The sequence below is a fragment of the Littorina saxatilis genome, unplaced genomic scaffold, assembly GCF_037325665.1.
Source record: "Littorina saxatilis isolate snail1 unplaced genomic scaffold, US_GU_Lsax_2.0 scaffold_395, whole genome shotgun sequence".
Lineage (NCBI taxonomy): Eukaryota > Metazoa > Mollusca > Gastropoda > Littorinimorpha > Littorinidae > Littorina > Littorina saxatilis.
The window spans coordinates 19486-44033 of record NW_027127436.1 but is presented as its reverse complement, the minus strand read 5'-3'; the positions used below and the strand labels follow the sequence as shown (position 1 = coordinate 44033).

Genomic DNA, 24548 nt, shown 5'->3' with positions numbered 1-24548 from the left:
TGTCCCCTTTAAGATCAGTGTTATCATTTTTCCCATGTAAGAACATTAATAGTAAATTATGCTTTCTACCTTTTCAGTTCACTGGCTATGACACAGGCAACGAGCTGCTTCATGTTTCTGGCATCACCACCACCTTATTCCCATCTGATGGAGGACAGATTAGAGCCGAGAGAACTGAGTTTGTGCAAGGTATATTTTGCGTCGATACGCTGCAAGAAATAGGAAAATAGGATTCATTTGCTGAGTAAACCATACATGTGAATGAAGATTGTGATCTGAATTTTGTAACCATAAGTTTTAGAAAAGAAAATGTACATATTGTGGATGCATCTGTGAGGGCCCCAAAGGGTTTAAAATCGTGATCGTGATTGACGTTTTTTGACCTTTCTGTGACCGTGATTGCCGAAATTTCCATTTCTGTGATCGTGATGGGACTTTGCCCGTGATCCGTGATGACAAAAAAATCAAGTCTCGTGATCGTGATCGTCATTTGTTTTCGTGATCGTGATGGGCATTATTGCAAAGCATTTTATTTTCAACGTACATTTTTCACAGCTGTATCACTCTATGATCCTCTATTCGTCAAGGAGCCAATCCTGATTGAAGGGAAGCAACAACACATTCATAAATATGATTTTGACAGCGATTGCTTCCCTTTAAGAGAACCAATCACACACAAAAAAGAGATCCAATCAGAAAGAAGGCGAATTGCAAAAGTCTGCCAAACTTCATCCAATGGTAAGGCTTCGTGCTAAAGCCTTTTGAGTGCATTCAGTCAAATTCGAATTCGAAGATCAAAAATGGCGTGCAGCGGTACTGTCATCGAACTTCTGTTATATTTTGTGGATTCAAACCAGACCAAAGCAGGCGGCGCGAATGCCTTCCTTGATGGAAAGGTCAGGCTTCGGGTCCGTCTTTCCGAAGACGAAATGTCAAAGTATGTTGATCTATTCAGGGCCGGACTAGGTAAGTCCTAGGGGGGGGGGGGGGGGTACAGATGGGGGTCCATGGGGCAAAGCCCCTTGGTGGGGGTCCAGGGGACGAAGCCCCCTTGGTGGGGATTGCAAGGGGGCGAAGCCCCCTTGAAGCTGAACGTTTGTTGATGTTTCTGGAGGGAAAGGAAGCCTCTCCTTGAACGAAAAAGGTAAATTCGACAGCAAGCTGTATAGGCAATGAAGAAGAATTGAGATTGTAAGGACTCATACTTTTCATCACAAAAATCGTTCAAGAAAAATGTCTTTCGAAAGGGGGTGAGAGGTGCGATTTCTCCTCGGATTTCATGATGATCCAGATGCAACCCTCCCCCCCACACACACAAAAAAAAGCGTTTGGGAGGTACATGCTTAAGCCAGAGGGAGGGGGGGTGCGCAACCTGTACCCCCCCCCCCCTAATCGGCCCTGTCTATGTTGCTCTATGACTGTTCTGAATGTAGGCAAAGATCTTGAAATTTGTTGAAGATCTTTGAGTTTGATTGAGATCATTGACATTGTCGACATTGCCACGTCCGGCTGTCACTCGCTCAGTGTGACCTCGACTGGCTCGAGTCTGATCGAGTCTGCGTGTAGCCAAAACCGAAACTAGAAATGTGTTTTTCATCCCAGCAACGTGGACACGCTTGGCATAGATTCTAATTGTCGCTTCTTTGCACTAAGCTTGGATTTATTTTAGCGCCTGTAAACTTATCAACAATGGGTTAAATTCAGGAACTATGGCGGGGAGAGGGGCCAGTTTGGGTCACTTGATCCTCATGTCAAAGTCGATCAAAGTCATGTTCGTTGGGGATTTTGTTATTATAGACTCTACCATCACACGTACATGTACTTTAATTTCAATCCACCCAATAGTTTTTGAGAAAATGGGTTTACAAGATTTAGCTCTGGAAATGTGAAATTGTGCAAGTATATATTCATGTGTGTGAGTGAGGGTGTGGGAGTTGAATGTGTATGAGTGTATATTCCTTCACCCACCTTCATGATTCCTAGACTGACCTTTAGTCAGGATTATAGACTCTACCATCACACATACATGTACTTTAATTTCAATCCACCCAATAGTTTTTGAGAAAATGGGTTTAAAAGATTTAGCTCTGGAAATGTGAAATTGTGCAAGTATATATATTCATGTGTGTGAGTGAGGGTGTGGGAGTTGAATGTATATGAGTGCATGGGCGGATTAGGGGGGGGGGGGGGGGGGTTACAGGGGTTCCGCCCCCCCCCCCCCCCCCCCCCCCCGCTGTCCAAAAAAAATAAAAATAATACTAACTTTAAAAGAAATAATGAGTGGCTGCTGACGCCAGTTGATCATGTTTATAATCAAGGATAAGCCATAAATTGTTCATAAAATAACTAAAGCTCTTCAGCTTCTGGGGGGCTAAGGCCCCAGACCCCCCAACGGGGCTTGCCCATGTACCTCACAAGGTCTACCCCTGGACCCCAGGTTGTAACCCCCTTCCCCCTCTGGCTTAACTGCTCCGCCCCTGGAGTTTATATTCCTGTGAGTGTCTGTGTGAGAGAGAGAGAGCGAGAGAAAAATCAATGAAAACAACATTCTTGTTACTGATTACAAATCATGATATGTATTTCTATGTGTGAATGAAAGAGGATTAAACAAAAATAATTAAAAAGTGCAACAGTTGTCACTTTGTGTTGAATAAACAATAGATCCAGAGGAGCGAATTACTGTGTGGTTGTTTTTACTTTGACACGTGCTTTCTGTACCTGCAACTTTTACCGTGACCGTGATTTGCCACTTGTGTTCGTGATCGTGAAAACAAAAATCAAGGTAACTGTGATCGTGAAAGCTAAAATTTCCCTTCCCGTGATCGTGATGATACCCCCCCTTTGGGGCCCTCATCTGTCCCAGTGTTACTTTTTCTTTCCTTAGTACGACATCTTTCAGGTAGGTTTTTCAGTCACATGCATTGTGTTTTATTTGCGTAATCCAAATTTGTCTAAGTTGTTTTTCCAGACCTATAGCAATTATTCAATGGGACAGTTTTTAAATAAATGTTGCTGTTCAGCAGAAGCTTTTATGATAGCACAGGACAATTCTACGGGGGGGGGGGGGGGGGGGGGGGGGGGGGGGGGGACTCATGATTAAGAACCAAATTAGAGGTCAATTAAGAACCCCAGTTCATGTCACATATGTAATTAGTTAAGTGTCACTTTTTAGTCTCAGACGTCATTGGACACAGCATACTTTCTTATGCTCAACGTTCTTCAGATACTTGTTAAAGGACCCCAACAGGCTATTAAATTACATATGCTTACTCCGAATCACATATAGCATTGACACAGTCTGAGATGCTAAGGTCTGAAAAGGCTACCCGTCTTAAATAATTTAAAGGGAAGCAACCCCACCACAAAAAGTGTAAACGTAGTCATGGTAACGACCATACACCCGGGGAGTTACCTCCCATCAGTGCATATTACATCACTACCGCTACTGAACACGTGGTCAATATCATACGGCTTTAAAGAACCCTAAAAAACCATAAGCGGGGTTGGCGGGAGGGAATTCACTATGTGATTCGGGTAAGTATATTAATCAAATGAAAATTTACAATAACATTTTCGATTAAATTACAAATGCTTACTCCGAATCACAAATAGCAGATTGCTACAACAAGGCGGTGGGAAAGAAAAATCCAACTCACTCTCAAATCCTTGTCAAGAGCTGGCCTCCTGCCACCATGGCAGGAAGAGCTCTGGAGCCGTCCTGGCGAACGGCAGCGATGTCTCTTAGGTAAAAGTTCAAGAAAACATCCTCCGAGCGCCAGTATGCCGTGTGCAACACGTCTTCCAGTCTCCTCGACCGTAAAACGGCCAAGGAGGAGGCCCAGGCCCGAGTTTCATGGGCTCGAGCAGATTCAAGGGGAAGGACAGGCTGCGTCCCCCCTATGTTCAAGCGGCTCCACTCGTAAGCGTGTTTAATGAGAGCCGACACCCACCGGCCTGACTTGAACCATAGGAGATGCTCCCTCAGGAGCCTGATTCTTTGCCAGAAAATCTGGCCGAAACCGCAAGGTTACCAACCCATCTGATTCAAAGGAAATATCATCTGAATTACCAGAAAGAGCGTAAATCTCACTGCCCCTGCGAGCAGATGCAAGCAGCAAAAGAAAAAGGGCCTTATGTGTCAGATTTGCAAAACTGGCATCTCTAAGAGGTTCAAAATCCGCAGAACGCAGAAATTCCAGCACCAAAAAGAGATCCCACTTAGGGACAGGAATACGAGTTTTAACATCAGACAGGGATGCACCCTTAATGACACCCGAAATGACACCGCTGACATCGATGGAACGACCTATCTGCCGTAAGGTCGCCGCGATGGCCAATCTCCTTGCCCTCAAAGAGGAAGCGGAAGCTCCCTGAGAGGACATGAAAGAAAGGTGGTTCACCACGTGCATCGACCGAGGTGCCAACGCATTCAACCCATGCTCGTGGCACCAAGAAGCCCAGGCCTTCCAATGTGACGCATAGACGGACAAAGTAGAAGCTCTATGAGAGCGTTGTACTAAGTCCATGGTCAACTCTGATGCACCAGAACGCCTCAGCGAGGACCGTACAACCTCCACGCCTGAAGTTTCAGCAGCTGGGGCTCTGCGTGGGGGATGCCGGTTCGAGGCTGCACCAGTTCTCCTCGCGTGAGCGCGAGTGGAATGGGAGGGCCGTGGGAGAGTCTCAGAAGGTCCGCAAACCAAGGCTGAGACGACCAAAGAGGAGCGATCAGCAGAAGGGACGGACCCTCCTGCTCTGCCTTCCTGAGTACTCGGCTGAGTAACTGGAAGGGAGGAAACGCATACGCCTCCAGGCCTGACCAAGGAATGTCCAAAGCGTTCGTCTCCCAAGCCTCCGGATCCGGAAACGGGGAGACGAACACTGGCAGCCTCTTTGAAAATCTGGTGGCAAAGAGATCCACCAAAGGCTTCTGGACAAGAGCCCAGAGACGTTCCAGAGCTCCTTGAGTAATGGTCCACTCTGTTTGAAGCACTCTGCCGGAGCGACTGAGCGCATCCGCCAGAGTGTTCAAGTTTCCGGGCAGGTACCTGGCCGTGAGATTGATTTGGTATTGCCAACACCAAACCAGGATCTCGCAAGCCCTGGCCGAAAGAGACGGAGACCGCGACCCTCTTTGCTTGTTGAGATAAGCTGCCACTGTCGTGTTGTCTGTTAAAAGACGAACATGCTTGGCCTGAAGGGAGGGTCGAAACTTGTCGAGAGCTAGAGCAACAGCCTCCAGCTCCAGCAAGTTGATGTGCAACATCCTCTGATCTGCCGAGCACAGACCTGAAGCAGTCAGCCGGTCTGTGTGAGCCCCCCATCCCACCAAAGACGCATCTGTGAAGAGGTCCAAGTCTGGGGTAGGAAGGGCTATCGGCACACCCCTGCAGACCCATTCCGTGTCCAACCACGGAAGGGTCGAAGACTGGAACCATCCCTGGAGAGGGACGAGAGCGTTCCAGTCCACTGAGGGAGAGTCCACAAACGGTTTCAGGGCAAGCTGAAAGGGCCGTTTGTGGACTCTCCCCAGAGGAACCAGGAGAGCCATGGACTTCATCTGCCAAAGTCCGCAGGGAAGCCCTCAGAAGAGGCAAAGTGGAGCGTATGAGAGCTTGGAGCTTGTCCACCCGCCTCTGGGAGGGTTGGACAGTCCAAGATACTGTGTCGAAAGACATTCCGAGGTAGGTGAATGTCTGAGACGGTATCAGCTCCGACTTTGATCGGTTGATCGAGAAACCAAATGTGTTGGCCTCCCGAAGAACCGACTGGGTATGCGACGCGCAGCCTGTCTGGCTTTGGTTCAGAATGCGCCAATCGTCCAGATAAGCGCACAGACGAATACCCTGCGACCTCACCAGTGCGCAAAACTGTCTCACCACCATGGTGAACACCCAAGGGGCGAGAGACAGCCCAAAGGGAAGAGCGTGGAACTGGTAGATCTGATCGCCCCACCGGAAACGAAGCCATTTCCGGTCGGCTGGATGCACAAGGAGGGGAAAATATGCATCCGTCAGATCGATGCAGGTCGCCCAGTCTCCTGGACGAAGGGAGTCTCTGACCGAGGCTGGCGTCTCCATCTTGAATCGTATCTCTCTCAAGAAGGTATTGAGAAGAGACAGATCCAAGACGGGACGCCACGCTCCCGAGGCCATGGGAACGGCAAAAAGCCGCCCGTAGAACCCGAGACTCTCTCCGTCGCACCCTTCTGTAGCAGGGAGGCTATCTCCGACCGAAGGACGGATCTGGCTTCCTGCGAGAAGGGAGGCTTGAAAACCGGCGGACGCCTGGACAGAGGTGCCTTCGCGTCCTGCCACAGCAGACGGAAGCCCGACCTCACCACTCCCACAATCCATTGGCTTTGTACGGAGACCAGCCAATGCGAAAGTGCCCGGGAGGGGCCCCCCGCCATCACCAAAGTGGAGGGCGGGGGGGGGGGGGGGGGGGGGAGTGAGATCAGGAGCACTTTATTGGGGGTGAGGCTTGCTGCCAGAGCCGCCTCTCCCCCTGCCCGAAGCCGTTCGTTTTCTCGAGCGCCGAGAAACCGAGCGGGATTGTCTTTTCTCTGCCGGTTTAGGCGGAGCAGAGGCCTTAGCCTGCTTAGGCTGAAAAGGCTTGCTCTGCTGGAAGCTTTGGAGGGAGAAATCAGAGAATTGTTGATCTCTGTTAGACTGAATCTCCTGTCTTCGGGCATCAAAAACGAGATGTCCGAAGAGAGAGCCCACCACCACCGGGGAAGCACGCAAAGTGTCCCTCGTCGCCTGCTCAGTAAACTGAGAGTGTGAGAGGAAAAGATCCCTTCGACACATCACCGAGTGAGCGTATTGCAGAGAGGAAAGTTTCATCTGTTCTTCGTTCACCCTGGCAAGGGCAGACAACAGAGTCGAAACATCTTCAGCATCCTGATCTGCACTGAGTGTGAAAGGATCCAGTGACTCAGTGAGAGAGCGCTCTGATGAGCGTCTCTGAAATGGAGGCAAGCTCCAAAAGTTGACGACCCAACTCCTCCGAAGCAACGAGTGTGTGCTCTTGAAACACCACGCCTGCGTCCTTCTTAATCTGTTTGGCAAGCAGAGGAAGCATCTCCTGTGTCATCGGTAACGATGCACGCGGGAGAGCGAAAGAAGCCAGCAAGTTCCGGTTAGTCTTCTGCAACGTGAACCTCTTATGAGAAGACGGAACAAAGGTAGAAGACTGTGCAGCCGAAGCCAGCCATGGCTGAGCCTGCTCCGGAACTGAACCATGAGGAACCAGAAGCGGAACAGGAACCGTAGGAATTCCACTTCCTGGAGGAGATGGCCTAGCCAAAACCTGAGAGAGATGGAACACTACCGAAGGCGACTCCACAAACCGGAAGTATGAATCTTCATCCTTCACAGAACGGAAATCAGACATGGCCGAAGGGGCAACCGAAGCGGAAGCCAAAGAGGCCGAAGCCCCCTCCGGGAAATATCTCGAAGTGACCTCAGTCGCAGACTCGAGGGCAACTTTGAGCTTTTCCGGAAAACCAGAACGTGTCTGATCGCTGGTGACTGACTGAACGTCAGAGAAGTCCAGCGAAGGACCAAAGTCAACGTTGCTGGTGGTCGGACGGTGAACGGCATGACCGGAAACCGGAAACCCGTCCCCCCGGAAACCATCCGAACTAATGCCCAGACCGAAATCAGGGTAAGAGTAGGAGAAAGGCAAGTCCGTAGCCACCGGAACCGGAAAAGCAGTCGAAGCAACAACCGAAGGATGAAACACTGACTGCCCCGGCCAGGGCTGTGACAACACCTGCCCAAAGGGCGGGCGCTGCTCCTCACCTACCGACATCCGAGAGGAAGTGGCAGAAATGGGAGCAGTAAATCCGGGCGGAGCCGGAAAAGCAACTGACAAAACCGTACAATACGGAAGCGCCGGATGCATGGACTGGGGCCGGAAGCCCGAATGCCCAGAGGGCAGTCCACGGTCAACCCTGGACAAGACCTCAGCGGGTACTTGCGGCAAGGGACCTATGCTTCCGGTTAGGGACCGGAAGCGCAGCAGCCGGAACCGGCTGCCGCCTTTGCTCTGAAACACAGAAGCCTTCGACGAGGCAAGGGTGAGACTGAACAGAAGTGTGCGGGTTGTGATCCCGCGCCAGCAGGGAGTGTCTGACAGCCTCACGAGGGCCAGTGGACCAGTGCGACTTACTTGAGACGCCAACCACAGCGGTGGAAGACGAAGAGGCAAGTAGATCCGCCCTAGACAAAGTCGCGGCCGGAACCGTCAAGGAAGCCAACGACCGCGCGTCACCCACAGCCGGCGGGAAAACAACGGAAGCCGTAGGCTTGGAACGTAACATTTCTTGAGTTGTTGTCAGTGTTATTGTCGTCATTTTAGTTGTTACCCAGTCGGATAGAAACAAATAAAAACTCAAGCCCGAGTCCTTTTTTTTTGCAACTCCGAACATTCGGCAGCAGCACACTCTCTCGGCATGATGTCGGGAGCACGCGCGCATCCACAGCTGCAGCAAAGACGCACACCGAGTGTTGCTACTTTTGCTTCTGGCTCCCCCTTGTGACGTCACAGCCAAGGGCTTGCCGCCGCGGGGAATTTGAAGTCTCGCGTAGCAGACGAATTTGGTCGCTTTTTGAGCATGCATTTTGTGTAAAATTAGACTGATGCAACACAAAACCTGAGATTTAATGATCGGTTTTTGCATCTGTAGATGCTTACCTATATCATTAAATCAACCCCAACTGCTTTATCTGACCTTAAAAAGAGCCTGTTATGGTCCTTTAATAGTTCTAATAGCCAAAGATGATGTATGGACTGTGACCGACAGTGGTGCAATTGTGTGTGTGTGCGTGTTTGTGTGTGTGTCCAGTTAGGAATTTAGGATGCTTTTTAACTCTTATTTCTCAGTAAATGTGATACGTTTTAGTGTTTTTTAGTGCCATTCTAAATTCTTAGTAAATGTGATGTATTTTATGTCTGTAACCGCCTGACACTGCATGGCAAATTTTCCTTGTTTTTGTAAGGACAGTCTTGAGTCTTGAGCTACTCATATGGTGTTTCAGGCACGACAGCAGTGAGGACGACAGTGTTAAAGGATGGTCACGTCTTCACCATCCACATCCTCAATCCTCGCGAAGAGGAGGAGGAGGCGCCCGCACCTGAGCCTGAGGCAACCGGAGCCCCCAAAGCTGAGGTACCAGAGAAGGCCGAGTTGGAGAAATCAGAGAAAGGTATAATGATTGTGTTTTCAGTTTTGATGCAAGAATTAGTTATACAATGTTTTTTGTGTGTTTGTTTTGTGTGTGTGCTTATGTGTGTGTTTGTGTGTGTGTTTAACCAGGTATTTCCGCCATGCATTTCATTGAACTCAAGTGTGTGTGTGTGAGTGAGTGAGAGTGTGTGTGTGTGTGTGTGTGTGGCTCACACAAAATGCATCTTATAAGCTCTGTACGTTACAGATCAACGTGGTATGTAACTTACGAGGTGTGATATGTCACCTACAAGTGTGATGTGTTACTTATAATAAAAATGTGACAAGTAACTTCATTTGTTGATCTGTAACGTAGTTGTCGTGTAACATATTGGTGGAATGCCACTTAATGAAGTTTTCATAATTTGAAGGGTTGTTATGTTGCACATTTGTGTGAGTGCATGTAGCTAACAAACTGCATTACAGCTGGTTTAACTGTGCACCAGAGCTGTACAGAACACGCACTCATACGCTCGTTCCATTCTTATCAGTCACTCCCACAAATTAATTGTCCACACCAGCTGTTTGCAGTTAAGTCCACGTAAAGTGAAATGTTAATTGAATTAAGGCTTTTTATGATTTTAACTTTTGTGAAAAATCATAGCAAATTCAACATCAATTTTCCAAAAACATATTTACAAATAAAACATGAAAAAGTTTAGCATCAAATAGCACAGCAGGGCACTGCTGAGCGATTGTCTCCCCTGCCTTTCTGTTGGGTCAAACAAAGGGGCCACAAACACTTCTCTTTTGCCTCCGAAAAGAAGTGTTGACCCCACAGAAGGTAGGGAATGAGATGGACTGAACTGCAAATTACCTGGGCTTGCTTTTTAACTGTACACAATGCAAAAATACACAGCTCTGGCCTTCCCGTTATCTCCTGTGTCTCGGGGCGATCTTTTGTGTCCATGAAGTCCACAGGCCTGAGAACCCTCAAGACCTGTAACAGAAGAAAACAACACCGCGGCAGAGAAAAGCTTGCGTATTGCATATCACGTAACGTTCTACTTAGTACATGGCCAAATTGAGTTGTTTGAATGGACCTAGCAATCTTTGGAAGGATAGTTCTTTGTTAATTTTGTCGTCTACAACTGTGGGATCGTCTAAAGCTGACTTCACATTTTTGGGTTCGACATTGGCTAAAGAACCCTTGTAGCCAACGTCGAAACCATCCCTAAAACCTACAACTAATCTGTTAGTGAGATCTGGCCTGTAGCCTTCGAGCCACTTTTGCAATTGTTCCTTTGAACCGGCGTTGGGAGGTTGTCTCCCCATGGTGTTGCCAAAGCTAGTGGTATGGGAGCCCGATCGAAAGGACTGGGGTTTGGCGAATTTTGGGAGAATTTTGGGTTCCCCTGTCATAGGGACGGAGCAGTGAGAAGCAGGATGGGCCCCAAGGCACCGGTACCATTTGTGCTGGAAGAGGCACGTCAACCCTGCAGGGCATTGCCCCTTTACGTGGTACTTAAAACAATTTTCCATGCGGGGTGTGCGCACTTTGCCCTGCGTTGCGCTGATGTTGTACTTGCTGTTGTGGCTGCTGTTGTGGCTGCTGGGGGTCTAGCACTGCCTTCATATATCAGACATGGGATTCTTCCGTAAATTTACGGAATTCCGTAAATTTTTAGGCTCCAGGGATCATTCTTGAGATTCGTGCAAATCCGCTGAGAAAATTTTGGGGGATATGTAGGTATAGACCCAAGTTTTTTTGCCGGTCCGCTGATCGTGACGCTCCATTCCATACTATTCTTGAACGGTTGGTTCCTAAAACGGTCAGACTGTTGCTGGTCGATCCGTATGGGAACGCGCTCTTTGTCTCCTACAGTCACCGTTTCAACGTAGCTATCGGGGATTCAGTATAAGCATACCATATGAGAATGATTCGGCGCCATTTTTACATCGCTTCGAGCCACCTGCCAAAATGATGAGGAAGCTAAAGCGAGACGAAACCGTTCTAGCCCGGGAAATTGACCAGCAGAAGTACAAGAAAAATCTCTGGAGATTCGACTGGGTCGATGAAGTTGTATCATTGAGCTGGAAAGATGAGAAAGGCCAGAAGACACAAGACGTGAAAGTTGGCGATGCTTTAGACTTGATACATGCTGTGTTTAACACAGTGCCACCACACCATTGTTGTCTCCATGAAAAAGACACTAAACTTACAGTGGACTCTGACAAACTATTTTCTACTCATGGAAAACAGTTCTGCTTTAATTCAAGGTGAGGTAAAAAAAAAAAAAAAAAATTCTTTCATATGTTTCCCTGCTATTTGAATTGTTGTTATTGCCATTGATATAGAAGCTCTATGATTAAGCTGAAATATGCATTTCAGGGTCATTTTTGTGTGTCTAAAACACTAAAAACCTTCGGCTTATGGGAGCTTTGCCCCCAGACCCCGACCAGGGGCATTGCCCCTGGACCCTACTGGGGCCCTTCTGCGGCCCCCAGACCCCCACCTTCTTTTTCCTTAATTATCACTTTTTCTGAATCCCATGTCTGATATAATTCCATGTTAATGGAACCCCACTGTGCCTCTTGCGTAGCCACTAATTGGCGATAGTTTTCGTCATAGAATGACCAATTTGCCTTCTTATCGGCCAGGGACAGGACGGTTTCCATATGGTGAGCCAACCATGGGGAGGCTTGTGGCTTCTGCAGCGTCAGAACCGCTACATACCGGTTCCAAGCTTTTATCCATTGTGCAATGGAGAGACTTGCATGATTTTGGTTTGGCAGCAATTGCAGAGTGCGAGAACCCTCGCCACCTGACACCTCTAGCCTGAATGAGTAATCTGCCCTTTTGATGGTAGAAGGGATTTAAGTTCGACAAATTCCCCCGCCCAAATCTTCTGTTTTATCTTAAGTGGTACCAGTGATGGTAGGCCCAGCGTGGCTGATGTAAACCCTCCAGACGTACCTGCTATGTGTTCGGTGACTGCAAAAGTGGCTGCAGTGCGGGCTTGGGTGGCCAGGGGCCAGTTTCATAAGCCAGAAACACAGTCGACCAACTGCAGTTGTCCGAGAGAACCACAGTAATCCGACGTTATCGGGTTTCACGAACAAAATTTCAGTCGGCCGACTGCGGGTCGTCTCACCGGAAGTTGGCCAAACACGGTGATGCTCTCCCCCCAACACTGTGTTCGGCTTACTACGGTAAACCGAATATAAATGTCAATTATCCGCACAGTCACTGGCAGAATGCTCACACTTTTTTGGATTGTGAGCCAAACCTTGTGATTGTTCTTCAAAATGTATCTATCATGACGCGGTAATCCAGGAGACAAGTCAGGGTTATGTCTTGAAGACGTCACATTATGGCGTAAGAGGGTTAGACGTCACGCGAAGGAATTACTGAAAGTCTCGGTCATTGTTATTTTGAGCGGGCCAAGACTTGTTTTTTCTTCGAAATCGGCCATTTCCACGTGCGAATGAGCAAACGGAAGTGGTAATGTTGCTAAATTTAGCCCTCGACTTGGCCATTTGGATTACTGTACAGTCGGTCGACTGCGGTTGTCCGCGGGTGACGGTGATTCGCTCATGAAACGCGCTTTTCGGTGACCCGGCGATCAACCACAGTCCATCGACTGGGCAGTCGATCGACTGTCAGTCGGTTCACTGCTATCTTATGAAACTGGCCCCTGGTCCTCGGGTTGGGGCATCTGGCTGGTTGTTGCGGGGTCAGTGTTGGCCGATCCTGCCATCTGGCACGTAGAGCTGGGGCGTCTAGCAGGTGTCTCTGACCTGAGCCGCAACTGCCGCCTGCACCGCTGCTTCAATTTTCCCGTCCAACGCCTGGAGGAGCTGGGCCATCCAAGGAGGTGGTGTGCCTTGTGCCTCTGTAGCCACTGCCTGTGCTGAGGTTGAAGCTGGAGGATCCCCTGTCGTTGTCTTTGTGGCCCTATTATTTGCGGGCCTTGTCTGCCTATTCTGAGCAGCAGGTCCGGGTCGAGTAGGCTTGTGTTTAGGCATCTATCCGACAGAGAGAGCATTTTTGATAGTAAGGACTGGCTTACCAGCCCATAACTGCAGAGCTTATACTGTTTTGTCCCACTGCTTAGTACTAGACCGCATAACAGGCTGCTGGTGCCCAGGCAACTGGAATAAAAGTGGTTAAAACAACCAGGCTGCTGGTGCTCAGGCAACTGGAATAAAAGTGGTTAACACAACCAGGCTGTTGGTGCTCAGGCAACTGGAATAAAAGTGGTTAAAACAACCAGGCTGCTGGTGCTCAGGCAACTGGAATAAAAGTGGTTAAAACAACCAGGCTGCTGGTGCTCAGGCAACTGGAATTAAAGTGGTTAAAACAACCAGGCTGCTGGTGCTCAGGCAACTGGAATTAAAGTGGTTAAAACAACCAGGCTGCTGGTGCTCAGGCAACTGGAATAAAAGTGGTTAAAACAACCAGGCTGCTGGTGCTCAGGCAACTGGAATAAAAGCAGGCTGCTGGTGCCCAGGCAACTGGAATAAAAGTGGTTAAAACAACCAGGCTGCTGGTGCTCAGGCAACTGGAATAAAAGTGGTTAAAACAACCAGGCTGCTGGTGCTCAGGCAACTGGAATAAAAGTGGTTAAAACAACCAGGCTGCTGGTGCTCAGGCAACTGGAATTAAAGTGGTTAAAATGTGAGGGAATAGCCTTACAGCCCACGTAATAATGTTCAGTGTGCGTGCGCGTGTTTGAGTGACTTCATTGGTACGCATGCACTTGACGCCATCTTGTATGTGACGTAATTTACGACGCACGATGCTAGCTTTTAGAACGGTTTAGGACAGACGCGTCAAGCAGACGTGACTTTATCGCAGACGACCAGCTGCTAATCTGTTAGTATCGATGTGCGGGAGTTGTTTGATAAAATGACAAGTTTCTTTAGGATAATAGTCACTTACGGACATGGTTGTTTAACGACGGTTAGCGGAAAATAGAGTAGTATAAATCGAGGAAGAACCGGATTATTTGCCGGAAGTTAGTGATTCAGGGTCAGAGTTCAAGGTAGCGCATGATTATGCGAAAATTAGTCCAAAGATTTGAGGTCTATATAATGTTTTGGATTTCGAGGGTGCGGCACTCTTTGTTAATCGGGAGTCACTTAACCCTAACCAGACTCTTTGTTAATCGGGAGTCACTTAACCCTAACCAGACTCTTTGTTAATCGGGAGTCATTTAACCCTAACCAGACTTTTTGTTAATCGGAAGTCTTTAACCTTAACTTCGAATTCCTTGTTAACCGGGAACCGTAAACTTAACCAGACTCTTCGTTGGTTAGGAGCCGACCTTTATCTTTAACCGTAAGGATGTCTTGCTTAGATCTGTTGTTAATCATTCTTTGTGAACTAGGAACCCTGCACTACGCACTAAATAGCTCCTTGTCAATCGGGAGTTCTGTTATAACGTTTGTATAAATTCCTTGCCAATCGGGAATCTGATAGTCTCATGCACTAAGTAGCTCCTTGTCAAGCGGGAGTTCTGTTATAATGTACGAATAAGTTCCTTGTCAATCGGGAACCTGATAATCACCCCCCCTTGTTTAGACGACAGTCAGCGACAAAAACAGACGGAAATATGAAGTGATGAAGAGAGAAAGAAGAAGAGTTTGCGTGAGAGAGTGACTATGCTTTGATTCCATGAACTTGTAGAATAAAAATGATGTTTTAAACTGTACAACCACGGTGTGGGCTACTTTAATTGTAAGAGAGAGGCCGTTGGCCGAGTGAGAGCTAGATACTAGAGTCTACTGCATCGGGGACATAAGAGGGAAACAGGAAACATTCTTACACTCAAACAAAACACAACGCGAGGTCAGACAAACAACATCACGAGTAAATAAGGAACAATCCTGCACAATCCCCTGGCAGCCCCCGGTTTCAATCAAATCTGCCACAAAAACAACCAGGCTGCTGGTGCTCAGGCAACTGGAATTAAACAGGCATGGTACTCTTCCGCCGATCGGCGGAAATCCGCCGAAAACGAAAATCCGAAGAAAAAAAAGAAAAAAAAATCCGAAGAAAAAAATCCGAAAAAAAAATCTGCTGATTGACTTGAGATTATTATTTTTTCTTACTCAAGCCTTGTTATCTTTCACTTATATCCCTCTCAGCTTCAAGGAGAGGGCACTAAACACATTTGAATTAGTAAAAAGTCGTCAGCTTCAGGGGGCGTTGCCCCCTGATCCCCACGAAGGGGCGCTGCCCCTTGACCCCGCCAGGGAGCCGCTCAGGCCCCCTGGACCCCCGGCTTTATTTCAGCTGAAACTGCCATTCCTTCAGTACCATGCCTGTTAAAGTGGTTAAAACAACCAGGCTGCTGGTGCTCAGGCAACTGGAATTAAAGTGGTTAAAAACAACCAGGCTGCTGTTTCAAGCGCAGAAACTTGTGGCTAAGTGTTTCAAGTGCATACAAAATGGCTGTGTTTCCAGCGCGGAAAACTTGTGGCTGTGTTTCAAGCGCACACCAAATGGCTCACGGTGTTTCAAGGCTGGAATTAAAGTGGTTAAAACAACCATGGCTGCTAGCTGGTACTCAGGCAACTGGAAGTAAAGTGGTTAAAACAACCAGGCTGACTGGAATTAAAGTGGTTAAAACAACCAGGCTGCTGGTGCTTTAAGGCAACTCTGGGAATTAAAGTGGTTATCACAACTGCGTAAACTTGTGGCTGTCATATGTTTCAAGCGCATACAAAATGGCTGTGTTTCACGCATACGAAATGGCTGTGTTTCAAGCGCATACAAAATGGCTGTTTCAAGCGCATACGAAATGGCTATGTTTCAAGCGCATACAAAATGGCTGTGTTTCAAGCGCATACAAAATGGCTGTGTTTCAAGCGCATACAAAATGGCTGTGTTTCAAGCGCATACAAAATGGCTGTGTTTCAAGCGCATACAAAATACTGGAATAAAAGTGTTTAAAACAACCAGGCTGTTAGTGCTCAGGCAACGGGAATTAAAGTGGTTAAAACAAAATGGCTGTGTTTCAAGCGCATACAAAATGGCTATGTTTCAAGCGCATATAAAATGGCTGTGTTTCAAGCGCATACAAAATAGCTGTGTTTCAAGAGCATACAAAACGGCTGTGTTTCAAGCGCATACAAAATAACTGCAATAAAAGTGGTTAAAACAACCAGACTGCTGGTGCTCAGGCAACTGGAATTAAAGTGGTTAAAACAACCAGGCTGCTGGTATACCAAAATGACTGTGTTACAAACAACACCAAAAACAAACATTGGGTGTGTTTCAAGCGCAGAAACTTGTGGCTGTGTTTCCAACGTACCCAAAACAAACAAATGTGGCTGTGTTTCGAGCCAGAGAAAAAAAAAACATAATTATGCGTGTCCACCCATATAATTCATCAGATTGAACATGTGTCATGCATGAACCTGACTCAAGTCAGATAACGCTGCGACCACAGGCACCCGATGACCGCTGGCTTCAGACGCCACTAAGCGTCCATCCGTCCTGCAACGCAACACAAAATATCAGGTGTAGCGTGGCCCTGGCTAAAAATAGCCGCCACGCGTAAATACCACCCCAGAAGTCTGAGCCTTCACTATCTGAAAGTAGGTCGCTGGTCGCCGGCCAGTGCTTCTGCGAGAGTCTCACTGCAAAATAGCCGCGCTGGAGACTGTCTGCCTCCAGCCAAACAGGTCACGCTGTCCGCGCGTCTCCTGCATGTATACAGTGCTCTTGCTCGCCGCACGCAAGGCTGCCTGCCCAGAAAGCTTTGAATTAGCAGCGCCGATGGCCCGCTTCCCCCCAGCGTTTACTGGCCGCGATCAGAGCGCCCCGTAGCGATTTATACATTAGGTAACTGCCCTGTTGAGACAAATGTATGCCGTTGGCCGCAAACAAGCCTCTTTTCTCCTCCTGAAATTGAAACTTGTCATGGCACCAAACCGTAACGTAATGCAAGTCAGCACTGTGTTCTGCCAGCCTGGCGTTAATATCTTGAGCCCAGGCGTGATAGCGTTGCTCTATTGTGGCCGATAAGCCCCGCGATCCTCTGTAATCGGCGGTTGGCATGAAGCGAGGCAGAATGCCACCAACCACAACTTTTTTAACTTTGTAAACCCCATGGAGGAGGCCAGCGAAATACCAGCATCGTCAAGGCAAACTCCTCAGCATCCATAGGTTCTTTTTTTTGTATGGCCATGTTGGGTTTGATGCGTGCATGCCTGGTTTTCTCCTGTAGATGGGTGTCGGCACAGAAGGTCTGCCCGCTGTCCTCAGCCAACATGCTCCGTCTTCATGGCAGCTCAAATTTTTTATCGAGGTTCTCTCCTCTAGATCCGCCGTGTTTCGCCTAGGGGCTTGCGCTGCCTAGTTGATAGGGTCACCTCGTAGAGGATGTGGTCATAGACCACGCACGGTCGGTCTTGGGATAGGGAAACGTTATGCTAGTCCGGAGGGATTACGCCACAATGGCCACCTCGCGAAGACCCAGGGTCCTAGACTAGGGAGGTCCAAGGGGGAGCACCGGGAGGGCTACCCCTCTACCCGCACCTCCAACACAATCCCTTCCCCTGGTAGCTTCATCCCCAAGGAGGAAACAGAGCTACCTGCAACACCCCTCATAGGTTCTGAAAACCTGAAATCATTTCCCCCAAGTTGTAAGATCACAACGTCAGGTCTTAGTAAGTGCGAAACATCTGCCGTAAGTAGTTGGATCCGGCGCCATCTTTCCCAACCAGTTGCTGGCAACAATGTTAACGTACATTTGGCTATTAAGTTTGAAATCAGGACGCATGCGAGGATCGCATCCCGACTCAATGCATTCCCGCAAACGTCTGCAAATGGAATTACCAAAAACCAATGCTTGTAACATCGTAAAAAACCAACACAGAAATAAAAATGTTCACCAAATCCAAACACCTGACCTTTGAGCTTGCTGGAATCTTGCGTAGTGACGCTAGGCTGAGCTCTGTGCGGGATCCGCATCGGTCAGTTCCAGCGGCCCGCTACGAGCCAATCAAAGGAAGGCGCATGCAATCACACAAACTGCCCATCGCCACGCTCGCGTGGCGAGAAGTTCTTTTCTTGAAAACTTTGGTAAAATGGTAACTGTGTTTTATAAGAGTTTTGCAATTGTAGCTCTGCAAAAGCCACGATCGCCTATCCTATCAATTTATGAGTCCATGCTGTTAAAGAATGTGAAGGAATGTTAAGGAGTTTGAACGGGAGCAATATCTTCCAAAGTAACTGAGCCGACATAATAGTCTCTATAATTACGACTTCAAAATTGAGCACAGAGAATGCAGCGGAGAATGCAAAAATAATGTAAATAAAATCATGATGTGTGTGTTGAACTGTTACTTAGGTCAACTAATTCAATTGAAGTAGATTTAAGTACACGAGCAATATTATTGATACTAATTATACAAGTGATACATAACTAAAAGAATACATTGAAAGAGTTTTCCGCAATAATTGTACACAGACGTCTTGAAGATTCAGCTAAATCTTAAAGTTACGTGTCACCATTTTCGTGTGTAGAGAATTATCAAAACAAATTTTCAATAATAAACAAACTTCTTTTCGTTTCAGGCTTTTGCCTTTTTGTGAGTCTCATATCTGGTTCTAATAGTAATAGAAAGTGCCTGCAAAGTTTTGAATGAATTATTTTTGTTACACTTTTGTTAAAGGCATACTAACGCACTCCCGTGTTTACAAAGTGTAGTTTGCCCACAATCGATGTCAAACGCACCATAAGACCATATAATGACGATACGTCACCATGCGCGGACCATAATACATGCATTACAGCTTGTTCTAGCCTCTGAAAAAGTGAGGATGTCAACAAAGCCGCGGTGTTCTCTCCCTTGCATCAACGTTACATGTGTTGCCAAATCTATAAATAGGACGATCCAGATCAAAATGAAAATTCAAATATCTCAACATTTAAGGCGTCCTCGACCACAATATTTTGCAGGGAACTTAATTTAGTCTGTCTCCAGCTGTTGGTAAAGCAATTAGCGTGTATAGTCATCGAGTACATATGGCTTTAAATTCGAATTTGACTTTTGTCATTTTCAATTTCAATTCGAACATAAGAAGGGACTCGCACTTACATGTCCGACCCCTATTTCTTTATTATGGAAAAAATCCGTGTGTGTAGAATTTTAAAGGGGCAATTCTTAGTCAACTTTGCATCTTTTGCGACCTATTTGTCCCCTTATTAATGAATTTGTTAATTAGAATCCTTATCAACATTCATAAACCTTAAGTTACACTCATCGGATAGGGATTAACCGCCAGCAGAAAGCTTGTTTTTTTTTTAAAGTGAAAGCATTTTGCATACCATATTCATTTATGATTCTAAAATGTCTTTGAAAGTGGTGCTAACATTTTCAAAAAGTATTCGTGTGTGTGGCCAAATCTTAAGTTACATTGGACACACCCACCAGATGTGTGTGTGTGTGTGTGTGTGTGTGTGCATGCGTGTGTGAGTGTGTGTGTGTGTGTGTTTATGTGTGTGTGTGTCTGACTGTGTGTGCATGCATAGATGCTTGTCTGCGTGTCTGTGGGTTTATTTTTCTTTTTTATGTTATTGTTGTTTTAACTCATTGTCTCCCAGGTACGGATATATCCGTACACACATATGGCTCTATCTAACCTGGAACGGATATATCCATACACTCAGTCACTTGAGTCGCTTCCTGTAACGTCGATCTAACGCCTGCATTTTATTGTGTTGATACACAGTTACTACAATTCTGAGTGACCTGCTGCAGCACAGTTGGTCTCGGCTAAAAAAAACTTGGTCAACATAGGTGGGGTAGAAAGTGTTAAACATTAATTGTTTCAAAATCACAACTGTTTTCTCAATACAACCTGTGTTTGCAGAGGAGCGAGAGAGCACCTCTCGAGAGAAGGAAAAGAAGACCCCACCCGTCAGTCAGTTTGGTTCCATCACTGCTGTTCTTCTGGATGGCATGGTTCTCTCCCTTAGCCAGTGGGGCGCCACTGGTGAGACTCCAGAGGGTGAGTATTTTTTAATCAGGATGATGTTAGAGGCACACTCCTTTTCATTAAAACAGTTCGGCTCCCCATTTCAGATCTGGGCAGGATTTTACATGGGGTTTGATCACTCAGTCAGTTACACAATATGTGAGGCTTAGATTATTAAGAGGTAAAAAATGAAGTTTTCTGTCCTAAGATTTTGAAGTCAGAGGCATACAGTGGAACCCCCCCCCCCCCCCCCCCCCCCCCTGCTTTTAAGACCTGCATAACCTCCATGAAAAAAAATTCATGAAACGGAGGAGTCTTAAAATGGAGGTAAATTTACGGAGGTTTTTGAAGAGAAAATCTCGGAGGGAGTCTTATATTTGGGGGTCTTAATAGGGGGTTTCCCCATTATACGCAAGCTTTAGCCCTTTCAGTCCCTTCAGTGAACTACATCTGGTAACATAATATAGATTGAACATGGGATTTCCTTCTTTGAGCCATGGCCCGGTCTCGGAGGAACACTGACTGTCTCGATTTATGTAAAATGTCATATATTGGTCACCCCCCGCGGGTTAGGGGGAGTCCCATATTGGTTGGGACGAGAAAGAATTTACCCGATGCTACCCAGCATGTCGTAAGAGGCGACTAACGGTTCTGTTTCTCCTTTTACCCTTGTTAAGTGTTTCTTGTATAGAATATAGTCAATGTTTGTAAAGATTTGAGTCAAGCAGTATGTAAGAAATGTTAAGTCCTTTGTACTGGAAACTTGCATTCTCCCAGTAAGGTCATATATTGTACTACGTTGCAAGCCCCTGGAGCAATTTTTTTATTAGTGCTTTTGTGAACAAGAAACAATTAACAAGTGGCTCTATCCCATCTTCCCCCTTTCCCCTATCCCATCTCCCCCCTTCCACGTCGCGATATAACCTTGAATGGTTGAAAACGACGTTAAACACCAAATAAAGAAAGAAAGAAAGAAAGATATATTGGTCAAAAATACAAATAACGTTTATTCTCTCACACTTTTCTTCCCAGGCAAACCTTATTATCCAGCGCCATACATCCCACCAGTCATCAGCCCCACTCCTCAACCGCATGCTCCGTCTCCGTCCAAGGGCAAGAAGGACAGGGGAGCTAAGAATGCTCCAACGCCAGAACCACCACCAGTTGTGGTTCGTCTCCCCTGTTTTGTGATGGCATGATATTTGTAAAGCCTAATATCATCTTGGTGAAGTCGACTTTGTGTAGTATACTTCATGAAGCTTGCTGCAGGAAGCGTTGGCACTGAAATTTTGTTATGGGCTACTTGCTAAAAGATTGCTTGTTCTTTCAAGCTAGCTGCTGTTTGTCACATTAATTTAATAGCTTTTGCAGTATTTAAACACAGCATATTAACTCACCTGAGGTCATTGTGATCTGGGTCGTTTAATTGATATTAGTTGTATTGTGGGTAAGACAAATCAAACATTGTTTAACCAACATGTTATTTTCGGCGTGAAAAAAGGAATCTTGAAGTACAGGAGTGTTTCTTGCTTCAGGAGGAAGAACCCATCATTGAGGAGCCAGAAGAGAAGAAGATTCCGGAACAACCCTTCCAGGAAGTCTACATCACTTGCCCTGATGGTCTGCAGGTCCGTTACTTCCTGCAAAGCGCTCTGGGTAAGTTTAAAAAAAATTCCTTTGAAAATAGTTAGCATATAACACGTACATGTGTAGATGATCACAAAAATTATTGCTTATGTGCGCGTTATAGATTCTCGTATTATTATTATCATTATTATTATTATTATTATTATTATTTACTTCTTAACAGTTGAGTAAGCCTACCCTTAAGCTGGGAACACGAATTCGGTGTATTAGGTACAATGGAGATAATCTCTTTTTGAATTAGAAATGAAAACAAGATAACAATGAAATGTACTCACCAGAAAATAACTGCAACATGGATACGATGAATGACGTATTATGCATTTGCCCGAGCCTCTCTCTCTCTCGATGATGTGCCGATCTTCTGCCGACGAATGACGTGATATGTTCTAAAAGCCCGACAATGATCGATGATGTGCCGATCTTCTGTCGACGAATGACGTAATTATGTTATACGTAATGTGTTTTGCCCGCCTCTCTCCCGATCATGTGACTACCTTATGCCAGTCTTCTGCCGATGATGACGTAATATGTTCTTATTCAGCCACTGATGCCACACAAGCAGCTAAAGTCTGTTTCACAGCAGAGTTTTTAAAGCTTTTTCACAATTTTCTAACGGGGAAGCCTCGTCACGTGTGCTCAAAGAGCTAATCGCACTTTTTTAAAATCGTATCTTCAATAACAAGTATGATTGACCAAAAAACAAAAACTTAGGCAGCACACACCACCAAAAATAGAAAATGTCCGAAGTGATGAGGTGGCAAGGACATGAGGTCATGCCCCCGCAGATGCGGTCATCGACTCATGAGAATTACGTTACCTGTAAAGGTCTTCGGTACCGAGAAAGATTCTTCTTCTCTCGGCGTGACTCTTTTTACGTCATCGTCTGGCGTCAAGGTTGGCCCATTGGCGGGCGGACCACGATGTGCCAATGATCGTCTGGACCCAGATTCTTCTTGTCTCGGCGTGACTCTTTTTACGTCATCGTCTGGCGTCAAGGTTGGCCCATCGGCGGGCGGACCACGATGTGCTGATGATCGTCTGGCGTCAAGGTTGGCCCAACAGCGGGCCAACCACGATGTGTCGATCATGGGCATCGTCAAAGATCTGGGCAGGCCCTCCATAGGGCCAACCACGATCATCATAATCGTTGCTCTGCCAACCCAAATCGTCATCGGGCCGATGACAGTCTGTTGTCGGGGTGGTGCTCAGCCAAAAAGGAACAAAGTCTAAGGAAGAGGATTCTGAGAATTTGCTGTTCCTTAGACACTGGTCCATGTTCTTCTTTGATTGTTGATGTTGCTAGTTTTTTTTGTCTTGTGAGTACATTTTTATCTTGCTCTAGTTTTTCTCACCTGCAATCTTTGGTTCCATTTCTGGTTGATAAGAGTTGTGAGTAAGTTTAGGGTGCCCTCCATACCACAAAATGGCTTGCCAAATTGCTGTTGCAAGAAAATCAATCTGCTTTGGAATACTATACCCTTTGTGCAGCAATCTGTCACTGTGGGGAATTTACACTCTGTGTATAGTCATTTAGGAATGTGGTTCACACTGCTGTGCCAGTTTTATTTCATACATACTCATTGACTACTTAGCATTGCCTGGTTCCAAATTTCATGATGGGAAGGTGGTTTGAATTAATTTAATAACAAGCTATCTCCCTGAACAAATTTTATTTCCATTATTCAAAAAACAGATAGACTTCTAACATCCCAAAATTCACAATTAAAAAAAACAAGAATTGAGGGTTATTGGATTTGTTAATGTTTAACCTCTTCACTGCCACAGTATAACAGCATTTTGGTATTGCTGTGCGCCAGGGCAAAATTTCGCTTTCTTCGGCAGGTTCACTAATCTGTTCACTGCTCGATCATTTATCAGACATGGGATTCTTCCGTAAATTTACGGAATTCCGTAAATTTTTAGGCTCCAGGGATCATTCTTGAGATTCGTGCAAATCCGCTGAGAAAATTTTCTTTCATATGTTTCCCTGCTGTTTGAATTGTTGTTATTGCCATTGATATAGAAGCTCTATGATTAAGCTGAAATATGCATTTCAGGGCCATTTTTGTGTGTCTAAAACATTAAAAACCTTCAGCTTCTGGGGGCGAAGCCCCTGGACCCTACTGGGGGCCTTCTGCGGCCCCCAGACCCCCACCTTCTTTTTCCTTAATTATCACTTTTTCGCAATCCCATGTCTGATTTATTGAGATATCTCTTAGATCTTTGGCATGTGTTTTGCTTATACCCTTGGCTATTATAGGATGACATGATCATTGGACTTTGTTTGTGATTGTTATAGTAAAAATTGATATAGTGACCATTTTTGTCAAAAATTACAGTTTCCAGACTTACACACACACACATTGCACTAGCTCATAAAACCACACAAAACACTGCTAAAACTGGTGTCAAACATCAGGTACTCACATTACAGCCCATAAAAGTATTCTTCTGTGTGGTAATCCATAAATCACTTCTTGTAGAGCTTCCAGAACACTGTATCGCTTGAAAACAGGTCTACGAGTTGAGGTACGACTTTCGGCCGCCATTGTGAATACTAATAGATCGGTTCACAGTGGTGAGTTGTCAACACGTGGTAGTAGCTTATCCGAACGGTCTATGGGAAAGAACTGTGTTTAGAACCCCTACAAGTACTTGGACAGTGGTTACCTCCCATTTAGTTTTCAGAAATATCCTGAAATGTTGTTGACACAAATCCCACGTACGAGATAC

At 46.3% G+C, this 24548-nt stretch overlaps 1 protein-coding gene across 1 annotated transcript in view; it reads left to right on the top strand.

Annotated features, from left to right (window-relative positions):
- LOC138955896 (sperm-associated antigen 17-like) overlaps positions 1–24548 on the top strand; it is a gene marked incomplete at its 3' end in the record, with an annotated part of 106398 nt that overhangs the window by 65513 nt on the left and 16337 nt on the right. Inside the window, 5 exon segments of the mRNA XM_070327404.1 lie at positions 78–189; positions 9045–9212; positions 20064–20201; positions 21201–21337; positions 21704–21824. Coding sequence (XP_070183505.1) covers positions 78–189; positions 9045–9212; positions 20064–20201; positions 21201–21337; positions 21704–21824 — 676 coding nt within the window.